General features: G+C 35.6%; 1 protein-coding gene across 10 annotated transcripts; it reads left to right on the top strand.

Moving 5' to 3' along the window:
* Positions 1-1142: 1142 nt before the first annotated feature.
* On the top strand, positions 1143-21982 carry LOC109075873 (rab effector MyRIP-like). 10 transcript variants are annotated; one of them, XM_042718451.1, is made up of 17 exons: positions 1145-1409; positions 1882-2231; positions 3488-3563; positions 7062-7368; positions 8949-9170; positions 12192-12328; positions 14196-14267; positions 14388-14485; positions 14585-14665; positions 15525-15638; positions 15750-15921; positions 16078-16661; positions 17612-19075; positions 19247-19306; positions 20207-20392; positions 20485-20646; positions 21845-21982. In XM_042718451.1, the coding sequence occupies exons 4-17, from the start codon at positions 7349-7351 to the stop codon at positions 21965-21967; spliced, it is 3495 nt and encodes a 1164-aa protein (XP_042574385.1). In that variant the 5' UTR covers positions 1145-1409; positions 1882-2231; positions 3488-3563; positions 7062-7348; the 3' UTR covers positions 21968-21982. The 10 variants fall into 10 exon arrangements, with proteins under 10 accessions (XP_042574380.1, XP_042574383.1, XP_042574385.1 ...); XM_042718448.1 differs by lacking the exon at positions 7062-7368 and adding an exon at positions 2568-2659; XM_042718445.1 differs by lacking the exon at positions 7062-7368 and adding an exon at positions 2568-2659 and having other exon boundaries at positions 3404-3563.
* Positions 21983-22238: the final 256 nt, after the last annotated feature.

Below are 22238 nucleotides of genomic sequence, written 5' to 3'. Positions count from 1 at the left end.
CAAAATACTCTGTCGTGTGTTTTTCTGTGTTTTTTTCTCATGCAAATGTTTTATTTTGTGTTTGTATTCATGCACGCAACAGACTTTACTTTCACTTTGTGTTCGTTCACATTTCCAAAGAAATATGTTAAATAGTAGACCAAAACCTATGTTTATTGGTTGAATATGGGACAGTTTGAACCAATCTGGGCACGGGGGTGGGACTAAGCGTCAACAATCGTTTCTGTTTGGCTCAGAGGAACGAAATGCATTGGTTTCTTCTCACGGATCAATGTTGTCAAAATGTGATGACGCAATCACGTACACTACGGTGCCTCTGATTATCCAAATGAGAGAAATAGGATATTCTTACGCGGAGAATCTCCGCTTCACGTTAATTTTTAAAGCATTCAGATATAATTATAGACTCAAAAGTCTGTCTCGGTCTTTGAGGGTTAAAGTGTAAATTTGCAGATCAGCGACAAAAGAAAATATAAAATTACAGCAAGGTTTAATAACTCTGCTTATAGAAAAATGCTAAACGGAGAGATAAAAAAAATGTTTAAAGCCATGTGCAATGTTGCGAATCAAACCATTTCTCGTCTAAAGGTGCACAAATGTTAGGATTTTTAGTTGTAATTCATTAACTTGCTGCTTATAACAAGATTAATGATGATCATGATAAATGACAGTTTATAGACTAGTAAACATTGAAATTCAATTAAAATTTACCGTCAACTACAGACGTTGCATCCATTGATTCCCCCATGTGATCACTGACACGCCCCCAACTCGTACAGATCGGGGCTTAAAGAAAACCCCGAGCTCCCCCACTGTATTTACGATATTGTGGTGGCGTTCATATTCATTCAACTCGTAAATACGATCGACGTTATATTTTCTTTTGTCGCTGATCTACACCATGTGGCCCATCACTGCACTGTTATCTGTTATCTTTTTTAAGTAACGTTATATTTTCTTTTCTCCAAAATCACACTTTAACCCTCAAAAGAAGGTACAGCGCCATCTTGCTCCGACGAAACTGACTTGAAAGGCACCTCACTTCACGTCAGCACGACTTCCCTCCTCGTACGTACGAAATTCCCAGGAGGACTTTGAACGCATTGTAAGTGTGTGTGGAACTGGGAATAGCATTAGTTTTGTGGGACAACATAATCCAGCTAAAACCAAAAAGCAAGGCTGGTTTTATGGAAGCAGATTAGTCTGGTTTGCACTTTGAATAACTGTGAAGATGCATTTTGATCTGTGTTTTATCTGGGTGCTCTCTAAATTCGTTATTTTTGTCGGTTGTATCTGCAGGAAAACAACTTGTTGAGATGCTGAGAAAAAAAAAAGTGATCATAAGAAGGCAGCAAAGAATGCGAAATGGCAAAGCAGTATGTCACGGACATTGACATTGAACTCTTGTTGTATCCTTTCCCTAATTTGACCAGCCTTTTAAAAATTGGTTGTAGATCTCTCATTATGCAATATTATCAGATAATTTTGGATTCAGTCTTTTTTGTCAAATTTTTTTCTTTCTATTAGCACGGGTTTTGTATTCCGTTATGGAACTGATTGGTCATATTGAGCAGAGTTCACGCACCTCGGTTTTTTATTCATTTCTTGTTTTCTTTTTTTTTTCAGTTACTCAAATTTAGGGTTAAGTAGGCTGATATAAATCAAGCAAAATAATGTCAATCTAATATCTATCAATACGTAAAACATGCTTGTTTTATTATGTATATTTAAGCTAAACCTTTATTACAGTGTTTGAATTAATCCAAAACAGTATTATCTTGTGACTGCATTTAATTTATTTATTTTTACAGCTATGCAACTGTGGCTAAAAAACAGCAACGTTTAAATCTTACGTTCCCTTCACTCTCAGTATGGTATCAGTGTTCAGCACGTCCAAAAGTGGATTATCCGCTCTGTCGCAGGCTTGCAGGGTTGCAGGGCTCTGTGTACCGGAGGTTGGCAGATTTCAGGTCTCGTGGTCGTAAATGGCACGAGACCACAGCAGGCACACTCGCTCCGTTCCGAGCGTTTCTCTTCAGACGTTCTTGATTACATTTTGTCAAACTTGTTAAAAGGTTATCTTCGAACATTCCCAAAAGACACGGAAAGTCGACCTTATTGATTTGAAGCGGTCTGCGGACATTTATAATGAGTTTGTCTGCAAATCTTGACAGCTTGGCAGTCGCTGGTCAAAAAGAGCTGATGTAAGCGACTGAGGTGAAGACGAGACGGTAAGTGCCGCATCTAAACTAGTTCTTCCCAATGTATCAATTGTTTGTCTCTTGTATGGTTAATTTGTTGTTATTATAGTCAGATTTATATAAATGTGTCTGCATGATTAATCAGAACCGAAAATATGCTATTTATTATGACTTAGAGCTGTCTCATTTAAGAAATAGACCGGTTTTTTAATAAAAATGGTTTGTTATCCAAGCTCAGTATCAAACTCGACGTCCACTTAAGCTGTCACAAAGTCTGGTTTAAAGGGAAAGTTTATTTGAAAACTAAAGTTCTGTCATCATTTACACACCCTCATGTTGTTCATTTTCTTCTGTGGAGCGCAAAAGGAGATGTGAAGCAGAATGACAGGTTCAGTCACCATTCAGTTTCATTGTATGGGAAGAGATGCATCGAAAATGAATAGTGACTTACGGCTGAGGTGAGTAAATGATGACAAATGTAGAACTGTACCTTTAATGCATTGCCACCTTCTGACAGATGAATTGTAGTTATACCTCATGGGCAAAAGCTTTGTGTTTACTTTCACTGTTGGCTCAGCAGAGGTTGCTAAGAAAGATTTGTTAGTTTTACAGTGTGCCTACAAAAGACTATTTTTTTTTATTTTTTTTTTTAAACTGGGGACACCTGTGTTATTTTATTATTATTTATACATTATTATAGTATTTATTAATATTTTGAAAAAGGTTTTGTTTTTAGCCTAAATGTTCAGTTTTTATTTTATTTTAGGTTTTAGTACTTTTAGTAGTACTTTTACTTTTATGCGCTTTCGTTTTCTATACATTGCACTGTTTAGGGCGAGCAAATAGAAAAGTTCATGTATTTTTTTATGTCAAAACGTCCACAGCAAAGGATAAAATTGACATTGTTGGGCTTTTATATCTCAGGGTTTTTATTTCAGCTACATGCTGATTTAACAGCCTTGTGCAACAGGGTTTACTTTGGACTTTTGCAATACACTGTATTATGTTGATTTCATAATGAAACTGTTACAATCACAAGATTATTTTGTCTTCAGATTTAGCTTCTAGCTTCCATTATACAGTTGAAATATACAAAATCTGACATCTGTAACTTCAAACACATTATGAAGCCAGTGGCACAGATGGTGCCAAGCTTTTGATATTATTAAATGTCTCTGCTCTGTTTCTATTATTGCCTTTAGCTAACAGTCAGGAGAGGGGAGGTATCTTATTAGCTCGCCAGAGGTAAAGGATGGGGCGTAAACTGGATCTCTCTGGTCTGACAGATGTGGAGGCTGAGCATGTGATGCAGGTGGTGCAACGGGACATGGAGCTGCGCAAAACGGAGGAGAAGCGGCTCAAGTGAGTCTCATGCACACTTCTGTGTCATTGTAGCATCACATTTAGGACTCCTCTTGCTCAAAACTACACTACTGTTCAAAAGTTTGGGGTCAGTACGAATTTTGCTTTTATTTAACAAGGATACAGTAGATTAATTAAAAGTGACGGTAAAGATATTTACATTGATTATATTTACATATATATATATTTATTATATAAATGGCGTTTCTTTTCATCGAAAAGATGCTGAAAAACCTGCAAAAATGCTTCACGGTTTCCACAAATAAATTAAGGAATATGAGTATTTTCAACATTGATAATAAATTTTACTTGAGCACCAAATCAGATTTTATTATCAGATAAATGCAGCTTGGATAAGCATAAGAGACTTTTTCAGAAACATTACAAATCCTCCCAACCACAAACTTGAGCTGTAGTGTATGTCATTTTAAAATGATAATGATAAATATCACCACATTTTTCTCTTGAAAAGTTTTTAAATAAACTATTTTAGCATTGTCTTCCTCGTGGTGTCACCCAAATGGCATTCCAGTCTTTGCTAGAGAATATGAGTAATTTCTCATCATTCTTTGTCATACTTTAAAACAAAATGACAGGAAATGCCCTCCCTTTCCTCTTTATCCGTGACTCACTTCTCTGAGCCCACCATGAATACGGCTTTGAAGAAATCTTATTCTGACCTACAGATATATAGAGGCATTATTATTCAGTTATGTTGTATCTTGGTCATATGAGTCCAATATTTCTACCTTCACAGGTATTTGCAAATTAAAAGGCCCTCTCTGTTTACATATAAACAAATATCTCTTTGGTGTTCTTATTTGCTGCATGTCCCAGCAAGTATTTGTAAGAAACGGGCAGAATACTCACCTAACTGTCTAACCTGACTGGACTTTTTAGTCATTTTATGTAAAACTATGTATAAATACATTGGTTCCCAAAGGACAGAACATAATGCACATATTTAGTCTGTAATCTGTTTGACCTTCTCTCTTCCCCACTTACCCCATTGTTTTGTCTTTCTTTTAAAAAAGGGTGGCACATTGGCACAAAAAAAAGCTCATTACTCATCACGCTTCTTTGGGGTTAGGGAGAAAAACACTTTGGTTAATGACTTTGTTTGGCACCACGATTTTATCTGACTGACAGAGAAGCACTCTGGCCTCTCTAATCTCTCACACTCTTGAAAATGCTTGTTTACTGGAACAGGAAGTAGGAATAGTGGCACAAAAAATCATTTGGAAAAAAACAAACAATGCCTCAGTGTAGTTGTTTCATGCTTTAAGGCATTTTAAGCTTTTTGGCATCTAGTTTGTAACTCAGAAATGTAGAAACACCCTGACATCATATTTTATGTATGTAGTCACAAAAAGAGACTCTTGCATTCAAAATCTGATCACAGGTGCTTACTGGAGACATGCTTTACATGTGTGTTAATGGCCGGTGTGAAGAATTGTCTTGGATGTCCACTTGTACAGTAATTCAATCACTTAAATTGATGTTAATATCAGGTAGACAGAGCTATTATGATATAATATTACAGTTTGCATTAGTTTTCTTCAGCTTCAGGAAACAGGTTTTTATTTGTCCAGTTAAGTGCATTGGGATTGGCTAGCCTATATACTATGTTATTTTTGTACTATACAACCCTATATTGATTGTCAGGTATTTTTGTTTCATACTTTTGTTGTTCAAATGAGTTAAAGAGAATTTCTATTTTTAATATTAGTGCTTTTTCTTAAGCCCCACAATTCTTTTACGTCCCTACAAAACCTTAAACCATCTAATTTTATGCAGACAGCATGTTTTTCTTCTCCCAAGTGTGTTCTGCCTGCATGCGTCTAGCTTTTCAATATCCTCTCTAACACCTGGGGAGCATCTCTGAATTTCAAACAGGACTGAGTGAGTTATCAGAGAATGGAAGAGCAAAAAACTAGATTATAAGAAAAGACCCTCTGAGTAGAGGCAGGAAAATACAGGGATTTAAAAAGTAAAAAAAAAAAAAATTCTCAGGAGATCCGTCTTGTAGGAAAGTATTTGTTTTGGCAAAGTAATAATAAAAAAAAACTGGAAACCAGTTAAATGCGTTATTAAGGCATCATATATTCAATTCAAGAATATATCTGTTCTTAAAATATTTAACATAACCCTTGTAGATGTACTGAAAGGTGTATATGATGCACTGTATACTGTCTCTTCTTCACAGTTCTTTTTAAAAAAAAAATTATATCCATTTTATGTACTTTCCAAATGCCCATTAGGACACGCCCTGGGGTACGCAAAGCCCTGGTTGGGTAACACTGATCTAAATCAGACTTTCAAAAAAATCTAGAGAGACACCCTAGAGTCTGCCATCTATCCATGCACTCATCCATGATTTTCCATTTCATTAAATCAAAGATTTCAAACAGATGGCAGATTCTGTCATTTTTGTGAGGCCCCTGTTAATCCATTACTTGAAGAGGAAATGTAATGGAACTGCACACGGAACATAGTGAATCTGGGCAGACATTTTGGCTTGTAGCACACTATTCAGTGGGCCATTTTGGCCTTATACAAACAATTATGATAGGATTGCTTCTTTAATGACATGCTGATTCATTTACACTACAATACATACTAAAGCTATATGAATATTTGTGTGGCTTTTGTTTTAAGCTGTTTTCATCGGCATCCAAATCAGATTCCTCATGAGGGTTTTTTTAATTTAGAGAACTAGCTCTATGCTAAATCTCCATAGAAAGACTAGCAACTATGCATTTAACAGATTAACAAACCCTGATTAGTACGTTTTCTTGCTCTACAGTGAATCATTCCCAGCGTACCACATCTTGTTTGCTATGTGCTATAACACTGCTGATCTATGTTAACAATATGTTCCAGCAATAGGTCATGTAATTGCTACATATCTGGAGTATATATATATGCACTATATAACACAACAGTAGATTTGGTTTGAGATTGATCTCCCTTGTGTGTAAACCTCTCAGTCCTCATGTGACATTCTTTTTATGAGATTGACTTAACAAATACTGTTAAATTTGGTAACAATCAATGTCAAGCAATAATCAATGTTACTCACCTATCAAGAAAAAACAAAGCAACCGTGGCGTCCGATCACAGTCCTTCCCGCTCTTTGAATTCTCTCCATCGCTGGAAAGCGGATCCGAAATTTACACGGGTCCTGCACGGGCAAACTGTACCTTTGCCATCATCTAATGCTCATGTCATCCAAGCGTAAAAATTGGAGGAAAAAAATCCACCATCTAATAAACTATATAATAACATCTGATATACAACAAATATTGATTAATAAAACAGTGTCATTTGTATCAAACATTAGAAACTCGAGTGCATTAGAAACTTTACAAAGGATACTGTAAAATGTATTATAGATACATACTGCTTAACAGGCATGGGAAAAGAAGAGAATATGCTAAATTGTGTATTGCAGTTGCAGATTGTATCTAATTATATATAACCTGTCATTCATGATAGATACTGGTGTGTCAGATGACTTAGTAAAAAATATTGGCATTGGTTGACCCCCTGTTCATCACACCTGCGCCCAGTCTGGCTATCTGGCATGAGTCACTAGTAGAGCTTCGCTTGGATCTGCACCTACTGGCACAAGACGCCTCTGCTGTTCTCTGCCAAAGACTTGCTTTGTAAACAACAGACCATGTTTCTGAGAACTCGGTGGAAATGGCCTGCTGAGTATCCAATTATAAGTTCATTGGAGAGACCCCTGATGGGATATCATCACTGTGGGTGACTGTAGGAACATGAAATTGATCCTGCTCAGGTCTGTACGATTTTTTCAGCTATTATCTTCTTTTGTACTTTTTGGCTGTTTCTTTTAAATGCATCTTGCCACTGATTCAGTCTAGACAAACTGGTGGAAGGCTGTTCGTAATCTCTGGTTTGTATCTCTGTGGTCTGAATGTCACATTTAGAGATTATTCTACAAACTACATGCATCTTGGATTTAGTGCAGTGTTTTCCACTGATTTCAAGCATGCACAAAATGTCCCCAAAGGGAGGTTTTGGCACAAATTTGTCAGCAAACTATTTCTGTGCACACATAGATGCAAAAATGCAGTGTTATAAATTTGTGTTTGCCAAGTCCACAGTTACAAAATCAACATCACTGTAATGTATTATCCACCCTTGCATGTGTATTATGTCATTACAACCTTTGTTTTCTTTCTTTTGCATTTTTTTTCTTTCCTGTCTGTCTGTTTTTAATCTGCTGAGATTATCCTCAGTTCCCCTCTCTCAGTATTCACTGGAGCCGATCCGTTCAAGCTGTGGCTCTAATCATTCGTAATGATTTCCTGTTGGCATTGTTTGGAGAGACAAAGTAAAGGCCACACCTCAAGCAGAGCTTTTCAGTACAATGCTTCCTTTCTAGTTTTTCATCCCTCTCTCTGCTCCTCTTTGTCAGCTCCTCTCTCTATGAGTCACAGGTTTGCTTTTATAACAGTATGTATCATGACACATTATTTAAAATGATTTAAATTTCAATATTACGTTTAAAAATGTAATTTAAACCATTCACTTTTGTTTACTTATGTCCTCTGTCCACTTATGTTTTCACTCTACAGTGACTATTAATATTCATTTACACATGTAAATCACAGGGAACTTGTTTTTGGATGCAGCCACTTGTTTGTTTCGGCATTTTGAATGGAACAATTCAGTTGACCGATCGATTCAGTGAGTCACTCACAAAGACATTTAGTCACTTGTCGCCACCTACTAGCATATCAATGTAGTTTCAGGAAGATTTACTGGAAAAACACACCACTAATGCATTTTTCCTGATTAAAATATTTATTATTTACTTTGATTTAATCAATTGCCTTCTTACTGTACTCTATAAACCCTACAATTCTGACTTTTAATTAATATCCCAAGGGCACATTAGTGTAATTAGGCAGCATACATCTAATGTCACAAACAAAATGTGTATGTGCTGGTTGCAACCCTTTATTAAATAGTGTTAGGTTGCTTGTCTCTGCTAAATGTCAGAGCAATTTTGCTCAGAATTGCTCTCTCCTCTCTGGAGGCTTCAGTACGGCTGGAAATACAGACAGATTTAAGACGTTGAAGGGCAAATGCAGCACATCTGTCAACACGCAAATGTCATGTGAACATGATCCACTTATAGGGCTCTACAGCCTGCCTTACATAGAGATTAATTATGTATGTTTTTAATGCATCATCCTAATACTCAGACAAGTATGCATCAGCTTAAGTATCATTTTAGTTAAATACTTTATATCACAGTTGTTTTTTTTAACTCTCTCTCTCTCTCTCTCTCTCTCTCTCACTCTCTCTCTCACTCTCTCTCTCACTCTCTCTCTCTCTCTCTCGCTTCAGTGAGATGAAGAAGGCACTGGTTGAGGAGGGCAGTCGGTCTGTTTTGCTGTCGCGGCAGCACAGGTTTAATGAGCGCTGCTGCATCCTCTGCTGCTCTCCCTTCACCTTTCTGCTCAACCCTAAACGTTCCTGCCTGGACTGTTGCTACAACCTCTGCAAGGGCTGTTGCACATACAGTAAAAAGGACAAAGGTTGGCTGTGCTCCGTTTGCCAGAAGACCAGGTCAGTTCTGCCGCGCTATCCAGAGCTATTGTGAGCGTGAGCTCCGTCAGGGGGCTTTTGTAGGAAACACCTGCAGGTTAAAGGCTAATGATGCTTCTAGTTGTTATCAGAATTTAAAAACTAAGGATTCATGATATATTGGCACTGTATTGGTTATTGGTTGACGTTAGATATTTTTTTAATTGGTGGTATCAGTCAGTATTGGATATTTAATTGTGCATGCTCATTTTTTAATAAAGTATTTTTTATGTTTAGGTTACCTTTGCCATGTCTAATTCTCACTTGAAGTAAATCTTAAAAAACACTAATAATTTAATAACACAGTTAAATATATTCTTTTATGCTACGGGGCCGTTGAATGCTTGAATCTGATTGGCTGACGAACGTTCTGAGGTGTACAATTATTTTCTGGGAAACGCACGGCGAACGTAGTTCCAGGCAGCTCTCTTGACCGCATTACAGTTCCATATCACTTTACATAGTAAAGCTGTAATAACGGAAATTACAGGACTAAGAAAAAACAACAACATGCCAGAAGATTTTCCGAAATTAAATACACATGACATTTCTCACTAGCGAGGTAATAACAGCACTGTTTAGAGACGCTGCTGCAGAACTCTGTTGAGGGATGCACAGAGGTAGCCTAATTCACACAAGCGCTCTCTCTCTCTCTCTCTCTCTCTCTCTCTCTCTCTCTCTCTCTCTCTCTCTCTCTAACAACCTCTCTAACAACCTCACTATAATCTTTCTCTTTCTCTGTGTGTCTGTGTCTCTCTCGCTCTCTTTCTAATAACTTCTTTAATAACTGCATTAGAATGCTATCAACGGCTCAAGCCTCCATTACCAACTTTAAAATGACGTTTTGGAACCAGCAAAAGAGGCGTTGGATGAGATGCAGAAGAAATAATCCTACTCACAATAGCAAATCCCTTTAAATATATCATCTGATCAATGTCTTGAGGTGTGGTAACCGTAGTATAAGCTCCGCTTCGCATTGTGGCCGCATGACCACCTCGGGTGTGCATTATTTTTCTAATAATTCAACGGCCCATCATCAGTTATTCCTTACTAAATGAAATCTAAAAATGAATAGCAGTTTTTTATAATGTACATTATAATGTTGCAATGCCTAAATTCACTTCTATCATTAAATGTATTTTTAGCAACTTATTGTTAATTTATTTAGACAAAATAATATAGAATATCATCTGAAAATGTAATATTTGTTCATCTCTTATAAATAGACTGAGAAAAAAACACTTGGGTTTGGTAAGAAGGAAAGTGTTTTTTTAACATTTAAAGTTTTTTTATTTACAATTTAAAAAACAGTTTAATTAATTTCAGGTCTGGTTCTGTAAATTGACTTTCTTTCCTGTCAAAATTGGCTTGTATTTATGTTCATATGAGTATTTTTCAAAGTATTTTAGTAGTCATTTGAGCATTAGTGAGCGTCTGTATGTCTGTGGGTTTGTTTACACTCATGGTTTAATGAAAGACAGTGCAATAACTGTTTATAACAGAGTATTCTTGCTGAGGGTTCAAATAACACTGTTAAGACAGTCATCAGAATTATTATGTATAATACAAGTATAGAGCATGACATGACTTGTGCTCAAATGCCTTTGTAAATGTCACAGAGTGCTGTAGGTCAGAATCCTACTGAACCAAGACAGAACATATGTTTGCACTTCTTACATACACAGTAATGGATAAGTACTGGCCTGCAAACATAAAACCTTCAATTTAGGTTTAACCAATTTGATTTTGCTAACTAGTGAAGGCAAAGTTACATTTTGGGTGGCCTTCTGTCTTATTATGGTGTTTCTACAGATGTGATGTGAATCTGTTGTGCTAATGAAACCCAAGAGCTTTACGTTTCACACACTGAAAACATCACTGTATTTATTTATGAAAAAATATTATTTGCCCTTAGGGAGTGTCTGTACATTATGGTAATTATAGCAGGATCATTCCTTCTCTTTCATATCTTATACATTACACACTCACACTTGAACAGAGATTACATCCATCATTGGAATTGAATTTTGATACTATACACATCCACTCGTATTTTCTCTGTCCTCATGTAATAAAAACGGATGCTCATTCCAGTTTTCATTGCAAAGATCTGTGTATCAGATCATTACTGAATGGAAGCAGGCCATTTAAATTTATGCTATGCTTATAGACAGAACAGGTACTGTGTATGTAGTATCTAAGATATCTGTATATAGGACATGTGGCTTCTTGTCTAGTTAATTAAATAATGCATAAATAAGTAATTCCGATGTTTTAAGAAACAAAACAACACTTTAATAATTATATGAAAAAATATTATTTGCCCTTAGGGAGTGTCTGTACATTATGGTAAAATGACACAGAATGATGTTTTAAGAATGAAAACAACACTGTAGTCTTTACCAACATCTCATATTTCTCTGCATATTTCTTTAACAGATTATTAAAACTTGGTTGTTGATATAATGTTGCTAACATAATTATTGATGGATAATTACTGAATGTTAAAATCCCTGAAGCATAAGAATAAAGATTATTCAGATTTTTCTTTTTCTTTTTGACAATATTCCCTGCTGTATATAAAGTAAACAATAATCTTATATGTTCTCAGCAGGCAATTCCTCTGAAAAAACTCGTTTTAATTCAAGCTGTTGGACTTCTGCTATCAGTGGCAATGGCAACATCGAGCTCTTTGTCTCTTTAGCAGTGAAAATCTGAATATTAGTGTAGCACAGGCTTAACCAGGTCTTTGATATTGAGCATGCTCAAAAGTGCCTTTGGCTGTATATATAGTGACCTTTCTTTGAATGTTTGTGTGTGTGCTTGATTATAGGAACGTGTGTCTATGATTATAGGACAAATGTCATAGTCTTCATAATCATATGTTCTGCATGTTCTGCGTATGTTTACATTGTGAAAGGTTTTAATCAGTGTAGAGTAAACAGAAACTCAGGAATGCTCTTAAATAAGCATTATAATGTGGCATTGTTCATGTATTTCCAGGCTACTGAAGACCCAGTCACTTGAATGGTTCTACTATAATGTGAGAAGGAGATTTAAAAGGTTTGGCAGTGCCAAAGTGTTAAAGAACCTCTACAGGAGGCATGCGGCCGAGCATGGAGTGCTAGCAGAGCTTACAGGTACTTGCCATCTGGACTGCTATGTATGACCTTCCTTGAAAATAAAGGATGTTTTCACACTATGACATTTTATAATGTATATATTTTGGAGGAAAAAGAGCTGGTTTGCATGTTGCATGTTTGTAGGAGTTGCTGCATTTCAAATGCCATCTGCATTCAGTGGATATGTCAGTTTTAGACTGTCCTTCAAGCCCGTAGCTCTGTCTTTTTCACAGCTTATGGTTGCATGTGCACGCATGTGTTTAGCACTAATTCACGAGGGTTGAGACAGGGCTCCTGTAGTCTGACCTGCCTCCTCTGTATCCAATTTAACAGCAGCAGGATTTATGAGAATTATTCATGTTTATGGAGGAAGGGTCACTGTGTACTTTGATTGGGACCTGTTAGATCCATTCCCTCTCGTATTCCTAACATTTAAATAACGAATCAAAATCAAGCAAATACACATAATTCTGTACAATAATTACTTATTACATTAACAGGTAAATATTTTATTCATTATATCCTAAATAAAAAAGACTAAATATTATGGTTTTCTGGTGTACAGAGAGATATTAATCAGAAATTGAAAATGTAATAATTTCTTGCTCCCCATTCACTGGAAAATCACAATAAACAGTGAAAAAAAAAATTACTGTGAAAGTACAGCCAGAAACTAATAGCCAAAAATATACTGCTACTAACCCTTATTTTTACTGCACCCTTGTTTGGATGTATAAAATAATCTGATTAATAAGATTATTTTTCTCTTCCATGTCAGTTTGAAGCTTCTTTGCCTGTGTTTGTGGGCACAACCCTAAATGAGTTCTGTGCCCAGCCTCTGTTTCAGTTTTGCTGAGGTCTGAGAGCAGAGAATGTCTTCTCCATGAAGAGAAAAGCAGTTTAGAGCAAGGCCAATGCCATCTTAACAATGGATGACCATAAATGTGGATGTTTGTCACCTCAGCAGACCCCTGTAACCTCTGAGGAACAAAAGCTCTCTGTGGAGGAGAGTAAAACCATTACAGTGTCGATGGAAAATAAAGAGCTTTGGCCACAAAACTCAATGCACTGTGTGGTCAGGCTTTTGGAAATTTGATGCAGAGAAAAGCTAGGAGATAATTTGTCTGAGTGTAACGTCGGACAAGTGCTAAGGATGGAGCGATAAGATTATAGCATTATAGGATAGGTTTTTAAGCTGCAATATTCAGCTTATCTCATAGTAAAAGCTAGATTCATAACATTACTTTGATCTTCTCTCCTCAGCAGAATGTAGGCGTAAACACTGGTTTGAAGGAAAAGGGCAGGTGTTTTCATAGAGTGGTAGCAGGTGACTTCAGAGGTAGTTTGACCTTTTACCGGCTTGAAGGGAGCACTTTAAATGGCTCAGTGTAGAGCTGAGGCCATATTGGTATATCAGTATTTACCCAACAAATGCTTTGTCATCCAACAGCTCTCTGAGACTGAGACAGTGTCTGTCAAAGAGAGAAACCTGTCGACACTGCTATTAAATCACGTATCTGAACTGAAAGTGCTGTTGAATCACTCAGTTTATCACAGGAACAGTTTGTCAATAACACTAACAACAGAAATGTTTAATGCATACGGTTGTACTTATTTATTTCTAATTTAATATTGAGACAAGCTCTTTATTCCACTCTTGTCCTACCTTATCACTCTTGATAATTTTATTTTAATAACAGAAAAAAAGACTATTAGATATGAAACTTTGAATTTTATTAAGTTGATGTTCTTTTAGGCATTAAGTATTTCTTCATAGCATGCATCATTCATACAATTTCTAAAATTATACATTCTGTGCCACTGAAAATGGATAGATTATGAAAGGTTATAAAGTTTCTATAATGAAATGAGCTCATTTTTGCAGCAACAGAGGGCAGCACTTATGAGGAGAGTAGTATGTATGAGAGCGACTCCACATTCTTCAGGCAAAGTGAAGGTTTGTGATCAAATCATTATTTAGATATGTATGGTTTGTTACTGTATATCAGTAGTTTTGATTCCATTAGTTCCATACAGGGGCATTTGAAAACACTTTAATTATTATGTCTCTCTCCAGAGCACAGCATGGCTGAGACTATTAATGTGGCACTGCGGGTGGCAGAAGAGGCCATAGATGAGGCCATTGCTAAGGCTGTGAGCCAGACTGACAGTCAAGTAAGACTTTCCTATTAATAGATACAAGATTGTTCATTCATTGCTATTCAGTAACTTGGCAAGTGTGACATGGCAGCTATTTGACATTTGTTTTTGTAGGAGAAGCAGAACGAAGCTCATTATTTGCTAGAGAACAGAGAAGAGCTGATAGAGGAATTGGGCAAAACTATTGTAAAGAAAGTGAGTAACACATGACAACAATGACCTTTCATGAATGTAGAGTTTTACATTGTGCAGAATTAAGTGTATTCAGCAAGGACCCATGAATGTAGCAAGGATGCATGAAATTGATCAAAAGTGACTGCAGAGACATTTGTAATGTTACAAAAGATTATTATTTCAAATAAGTGCTGTTCTTTTGAACCTTCTTTTCATCAAAAATCCTAAAAAAGTGTCAAGGTTTCCACAAAAAATAAACAGCACAAATCTTGTATAATGAGAAATGTTTCTTGAGCACCAAATCAGCATATGAAAATGATATCTGAAGGATCATGCGACAATGAAGACTGAAGTAATGGTTGCTGAAAATTCAACTTTACCATAACAGGAATAAATTACATTTTAAAATATGTTAAAACAGAAATCAGATATTTTAAACTATAATAATATTTCCAATTTTTACTGTTTTACTGTATTTTTATCAGATAAATGCAATCTTGGTAAGAATATTTTACCCATTATTTTACACGTATTTTATACTTTACTGTTTAAAACTCAAAGGCATAATTATATAATACATATTTTTTATTTATTTATTTGAATGCTTTTAAAATGTATAATTTGAGATTATCCATTAATCTGAATGTATCAAAGTCTGTATATACTCAACACTCTTGATTTGACATAAAAAAAACAATGCAGGATTGTATTATTTAACTTATATTGAATAGGAATATACGTGTTGATATAATATTACATTTAAAATTATTATATGCTATATAGCATTTTAAATTATCTTAATTTTAAATGATCGTATTATAATTTTTACATTTTGACACTGTTTGCATAAATTTATTATATCGGAATATTTAAATGTCAGATTGTCCGCCGGAAAAAGGATCCATCTGAGGTGAAGTCTGGATGTAATCTGGACCAGAACAGTGAAGGAATCTCTCCTGATCAAACCCAGAGTGCCTTTGATGCTTCTCTTTGGGTACAGTGACTTTTTATTTCTTTTAAAGACTAAATTGCCTGCAATTTGGCAATGCTTTTGGAATGGTTCTTTTGCGTCGATGTTTTGAATAAAATGTTTCCTCCTCTTTAGAGGTCTCACTCAGCTTTCTGTCTCTTGACTGATGAGAAAACAGACCAGCATGCTAACATTGGGTCAAGACTTTCATCCTCTATAAGTCATACTCTAGAAATGAAGAAGGAAGAACCAATGCCTGTCCAGGCCATGCCTAGCTGGAGGAGTGTCGACCGATTGGACAATTCCAGTTAGATCCTTGACTGAAATCCATATGATTCTTAACTATAGTTAATTAAATCTTCTTGTTTATGACACAGATTTAAATTTTTATTTTTTTTTTAATTTTAAACTATTGACCCTCTTCATTTATATACATGTCTAAATGCTGTGTGTATGTCTTCAGTGTTACAGAGTCCTGATGGTAACTGGATTGCTTATCAGAGCAACCTGCTCTCTCGACCAGGCCTTTTAACTAAGCGCAAAAGTCTGGTGTACAGTGTCTTGGAAAGAGAGTCTGGCGTGGTGTCAGCTTACGATGAGATGGGCTCAGAAACAGAGCAGGAAGCTAATGGGGTCTGGGGCGCTGCACTGGAAGAGTTTCAGCGTAAAATGTCTGCCAATAAGCAGTTGAGTTACTCAGAGTCCTACAGCCGTCAAGCAACCTTGCCTTTGAATGCACAAGCACAACATTTCACTGAACATACCTTGAATGCTGACACTGAGGACTCCGCAGGACAAGATGGGCCACTACACCAGTCCCAGAAAACTCTGCTGCCCTTCTTGAAAAGAAAAGTGCCACTAGAACACAGGCGACCCTCATCCGCCCGCCACCCATACAACATGGATATAAATTTCAATCCAGGAGGGGCTGAAAGCAGCGAGGATGGCCTAGAGGAAAGCAGGGTCAAGAGGTCACGGCGAAGAAGGAAAAATAAGAGAGAGGAGGCAGAGTGGAAAGGACAGTCGGTATTATCTTCGGCTGTTCCAGTAAGAATGACTGTTTGTTATACAACATGTCTTGGCTTTTATTTAGAACAGGGGTTTTTAAACCTTTTGATATCAACTACATCCACATATGAATATCACCTGTGAGCACCCTTCATATCTAAAAAATAAAGCCAGCTATATATTTCCATATATAAATACCCATTTATTCTGTGTTGTTTCCAAAATTAAATAGTTGGTACTGAAGTCAAAACAAAAAATATTATGTGAAAATATTTTGTACTAAGTTCACAAAGTATTTGTTTTATTTTATTTTATTTTATTTTATTTTATTATGTTATACTATTTTTGTTTTGAATTTCTTGCTGTTATTATATTAAAAAATATGCAGTTAATTTTACGATTTATGACCAGTCTATAGAAAGCAGAATTAAAAGACCAAAAATTAATATCATTAATTCAAATAAAAATAATTAAGAAGTGTATGTTATACAGTATATAGCCACTATATATACCCTACTGTTCAAAAGTTTGGTTTTTTTTTTTTTTTTTTGTAAGAAGTCTCTAATGCTTACCAAAAATATAGTAAAAAAACTAATATTGTGAAATGTTAATACAATTTAAAATAACTGTTATTTGAAAGTGCAATTTCTTTATTTATACCTGTAATGGCGCATCTAAGTTTACCAGCCACATTTTACTTAAATGTAACATGATCTTTCAAAAAGAATTATATTAAAAAAAAAAAAAAAACCTTGAAAACAGTTTTAATATGCTTAATATTTTTTGCAGAAACCTTGAAACATTTGGGATTTTTTGATGAATAGATAACATTAAATATAAATATAATCTAACATCTAAAAAAAAAAAAAAAAAAAAAAAAAAAAAAACTTTCTGACCCAAAACATTTGAACGATAATGGGTGGATATAAAAAAATATTAATTTATTTATTTCTTTTTGACATTTCATGACTCTGATTCTTTATTGGCAGGATTTCAGTAACCACCTCTCAGATGCTCCGGTGAAGAGATGCTATGTGAAACAAGACTTGCATGGAAAAAGACCGTGTGATCATGGTCTGGAAGCAGACACTTCAGACACTGCTACTCCTGACATCTTGAGCTCTGGAGCCTTGACCCCTGATCCATTTGGACTTGGTCTCAATGCTCCCAGCAATTCCAATCATGGGGCCCTTGGTGTAGTTGGATCTTTAGATCAGGAGTTTACTACCAAACTGAAAGAACTGACCAGTCAAGTCAGAGAAACGCAAATTTCTTCCACTGAGGATGAACTAGACAGGTGTGAGTATCAAATGGGGAATGGAGAAAGTTTAACAAAAAAAAAAGTGGGAGATGTTGCATTGACGATTGAGGCTGATTCAAAAGAAAGATCAGATGGAATTAAATCCACAAATCAAGTGAGATCAACTGAGATGGTGAAAGAAGACAATCTGACTTCCAAACTGAGAGAGTTTACCAGTCAGGTCAGTGAGACACTACTTTCTTCTACTGAAGATGAACTGGACAGGTGTGAGTATCAAACTGAAACCAAGGGTATAAATCAGTCAATAAGAACTGAGGTGCTGGAGGTAGATGACAGGACAGATGGAAACAAAATGATACAATATGATGAGAAAACCCAAAACTATGTAGAGATGGTTGAAAAAGCAGAAGAAGAGAGATCAGAGAAAACTCTGGCAAAGCAGGGTATTAGTGAGCAAAATGACACGGGTGACACTCAAATGTCAGAAGAAATAAGCTCTGTGAGCCAAAAACAGACACTTGATAAGACAGATGCACAAACAAGAGAGGAGATGAACAAGGGAGAAGTTCAGACTGAAGAGAAAAATGCAGAAATAAAAGATTGTGGAAGTGCAGTTGAAGGTCAGCAGAGCAGAGCTGAGAATACAGTGACGGTTGATAACATTGAAGAGCAGGAGGTGTTATCCTGTGAACTGGCTTTGAGTAGATTGATAAGTGAAGATGGAAACATGGAATTTGATAGGATCATCAATACTGTAGTGAAGGCTTTGGATGATATGGAAGAACATATAGAAGCTTACACTAGTGAGGGGGTATATTTAGACAGAGAGAGAAGTGAGGGAGAGAAACATGAGATGATGGAAGAGAAGGAGAATATAACTGAACAGGAAACGGATGACAACATAATATCTGAGGGATGGTTTGTTGGTGGAAAATCGAAGGTGGTGCAGGAAAAAGAAAAGAAGGAAGAGGGCAAGATCAATGAAGTCGTGGCCCTAAAGAGCAACACTGAAGATACTGAGGAAACAGAAGACAAACAATGCAGCAAATCATCAGAAGAGAGAGTTCAAGAGAAGAACGACAATAGTCAAGGTGACTTGATTGAAAACAGGGAGGAACAGAGGGACCCCACAATTCAACACAGCGCCTCATCTGGTCAGGAGGAGTATCTGTCACCGGAGGAGATTTACAAGGTAACAACTAACTACAGTATACTACTGTATACTAAACACTACAGGCTGAAGTAACCTTAGTTGCTCAAAACTAACATGCTTTTTATTTAATCTGCTTAACCTATTTCTCTGAAGCTCTTCTTTATTTCTTATTTCTTTCTTTGTCTTCTGCCTCTATTTGATCTTTGTTAGGACGCACACATGCTGGACATAGAGAAAAACCTACATTTAATCTCCAATATACTACAGCAGGTGATGATTGTATGCTGATATGGACAGTATGCTCTTATTTCTGCACTCATAATTTGGCTACTGTACATGTTCTCTTTTCTGTACGTTTTCATCTGCTATCTGACACTGGGCTCGTTATTGTTTACATATTTTACATTCTGGTAGGACACAATTAATCAGTAAATAATTATGATTATGGCTGCCACATGAAAAAGTGGATTATAATATTCTATTTAGATTTATTCAAGTTGGGTCAAAGGTTTATTTTTTTTTTTTTTTGAGCATTGTAACCCATCATAGATATGTTGGTTGAACACATTGAGCCCAAGCAATGGCCAATCAGAGGTGTTTAAATCCACTCAGTGCCTCTCCAAATGCAGATTTGTTTTCAATGCAAACTCAATGCAAGCTCACTTGCAAATCCTCCCATAATAACCTACAAAATGTAGACACAGTGTGAATAAGCATGGAAGCCAATTTCTGATACATATGAGATAAAAAGAAATATAAATTATGACATAAAAAACTTAAAATCATGACATCCATTTGAATCCATCAAAATGAGATATTTAAAACATTTTAAATCTCATAATTGACTTTGTCTTTTAATTGTGACTTTTTATGAACTAATTAAGATTTAACAAAGCATTCTTTTTCTTCTTATGTGGTTGTTAATGGGCTTCCATAAATAATTGATTCAGCTTCTAAGCCTGTTTTAGATGTATAGCCTACATAAAAGATATGACATGCAGTTAGTCCATCCAAAAAAGTATTTAAATGTTAACAGTATTCATTAAATCAGTATTAATAATTTTGCTAATGTAGGTGTGGTCACACTAGACTTGCCCCATTAATTTCCATTTATTTTAATGTTAATGTGTAAAGTTACAGTAACTTCCTCTGTGTATTTACTGTGAATAGAAGTACTCAGCAGCATCACTGCGCAGCATCACCACAGAGGTGCTAAAAGTACTGAACGCTACTGAGGATCTGATTCACGGATCTATGGGAGATGGACGATGCCAGTCAGACCACAGTGACGTCTCGATCATTCCCCCTGACGAGGCCAAAAGACTGGACGAGCAGCTCGGCAGACTGGAGGAGAATGTACGGATTCTTCCTGAGATGAGCATTTCTCACGCCACTGTGCATTTATTAGCTGCTGCTCAATTTATTCTAATTAATTTCACTGTGTGCAGGTGTATGTGGCAGCAGGGACAGTGTACGGGCTTGAGGCTGAACTGGGGGATCTGGAGGAGTGTGCGCGCTGCATCAGTGGATCCACCAGTGAAAGAGAGCTCGCTCATCTGGAGGACCAGGTGGCCTCTGCAGCAGCCCAGGTGCAGCAGTCTGAGCTCCAGGTGTGTTCGGCATGGACGCTGTGCTCTCTCTCTTTTTCTGAATCTCAGCAGCAGAATCTCATACTGTAGCTCTGAAGATGCAGTTACACTTGAATTAATGAACAACATAACAAATGTTTATATATATAAGATGAATACCTTAAATGGAAATTAGAAATCTGGCTTTTTTTTTTTTTTTTTTTTTTCTGTTTTTGTGTTTTGTAAAAGAAAAAAAAAATGTAAACTATAAATAAAAGTGTAAAAAAAAAAATCCTAATTTTTGACAAATATAGGGATAAAAAAAAAAAAAAATTGTAAGAAATTGTAAGAAAAAATTGTATATACTGTATGTATATAGATGCTTATACATGTATACTGGTTTATGTCTAATTTCTGATGGGTAGATGTTGTTTTTGTTCTTTAAATAGGGTAGGCGAAACAAGTCTCGGCTTCAGCCTACACCTTTTCAGTTACCTCCTTTGTTTGTATTGAATTGGTTGTATATATAATTTGTCTGTATAATTTTGTAACAGAATAAACCTTTATTTAATAAAAAAAAAAAAAAAAAAAAAAAAAGAAATCTTGCTTTGGAAACTAACTGAAAAAAAGCTAAAATAAAAATAAAGAAAGAAAGAAAATAGAGAAATTAAAAAACAAACTAATAAAAATGATAAAAGCACTAAAACAAACTAAAATTCAATTAAATGTAAATAATAGATAAAAAACACAAATGGACATTATAGAAATAGGCATTAGAAAAACTTAAACGGACAGTAGAACTGAAATAAAAAACAAGTACCATAATTACCAACTGAAACTGAAATAAAATAAATTAAAGCTTAATAGAAATAGAAAAAAACAACTAAATAAATGACAAACACATAACAAAATTGCTAAACTTTAACTAAAATTAAAATGAAAACTCAAAATATAAGGATAAAATGAATTTATAAAATATTGATAAACACTACAAGAATATAAAAATAATATTAAAATAACACTCAAATAATGTTGATTTCCTGAATACAGTACATACTATATAGACCTGTATATACTGTATGCTACACATACTGTATAGAATTATGCAAACATACTAACCATGGTGTCCAAAAACTGCCATTAAATTTTTAAATAACAGTCTTTCTGCAAAGCCTTACTGTTCACAATCAAAACACTCATTTTCATATCTTTTTGCTTTGATCTGTGCTTTTTTTTCTAGGTTTTAGATATTTCCTCAAGAATTGCTGCTCTGAAAAATGCAGGTCTTAAATTAACTCCACAGACCCAATTCACCAAGGTCAAGACTCCGAAAACCAAGGTGTTGTCTTCATATTTTAAGTAGATTCATACACACATTCCTACATGCTCATGTGACTTATGACTATAACTGTCGTAATGCTTTTGTTTCAAGTAGGTAGACATCCAAAACCTCACAAACACAGCAGCCCACACCCACCACCCCCAAAACAAAAAAAGAGCTACTCATAATCAATACTGACAACTGACACATATATATATAAAAAATGTTATCTGTGTAATTATAGGTGAAATGTGTAATTATTTTATTTTAAAATGCTGCAGAAATTGTACCCATCATTTTTTTATGGGCTTCA

This window comes from Cyprinus carpio, chromosome B2, assembly GCF_018340385.1.
Source record: "Cyprinus carpio isolate SPL01 chromosome B2, ASM1834038v1, whole genome shotgun sequence".
Taxonomy (NCBI): domain Eukaryota; kingdom Metazoa; phylum Chordata; class Actinopteri; order Cypriniformes; family Cyprinidae; genus Cyprinus; species Cyprinus carpio.
Note: the sequence above shows the minus strand (reverse complement) of the source record. Positions and strands in the feature narration are given on the sequence as shown.

Coding starts and splice junctions, on each gene's coding strand:
- LOC109075873 (XM_042718443.1), top strand. CDS start 3,454: ATGGGGCGTAAACTGGATCTCTCTGGTCTGACAGATGTGGAGGCTGAG. Junction 3,564..8,948: donor ACGGAGGAGAAGCGGCTCAA/GTGAGTCTCATG, acceptor CTCTCGCTTCAG/TGAGATGAAGAAGGCACTGG. Junction 14,268..14,387: donor ATTCTTCAGGCAAAGTGAAG/GTTTGTGATCAA, acceptor GTCTCTCTCCAG/AGCACAGCATGGCTGAGACT.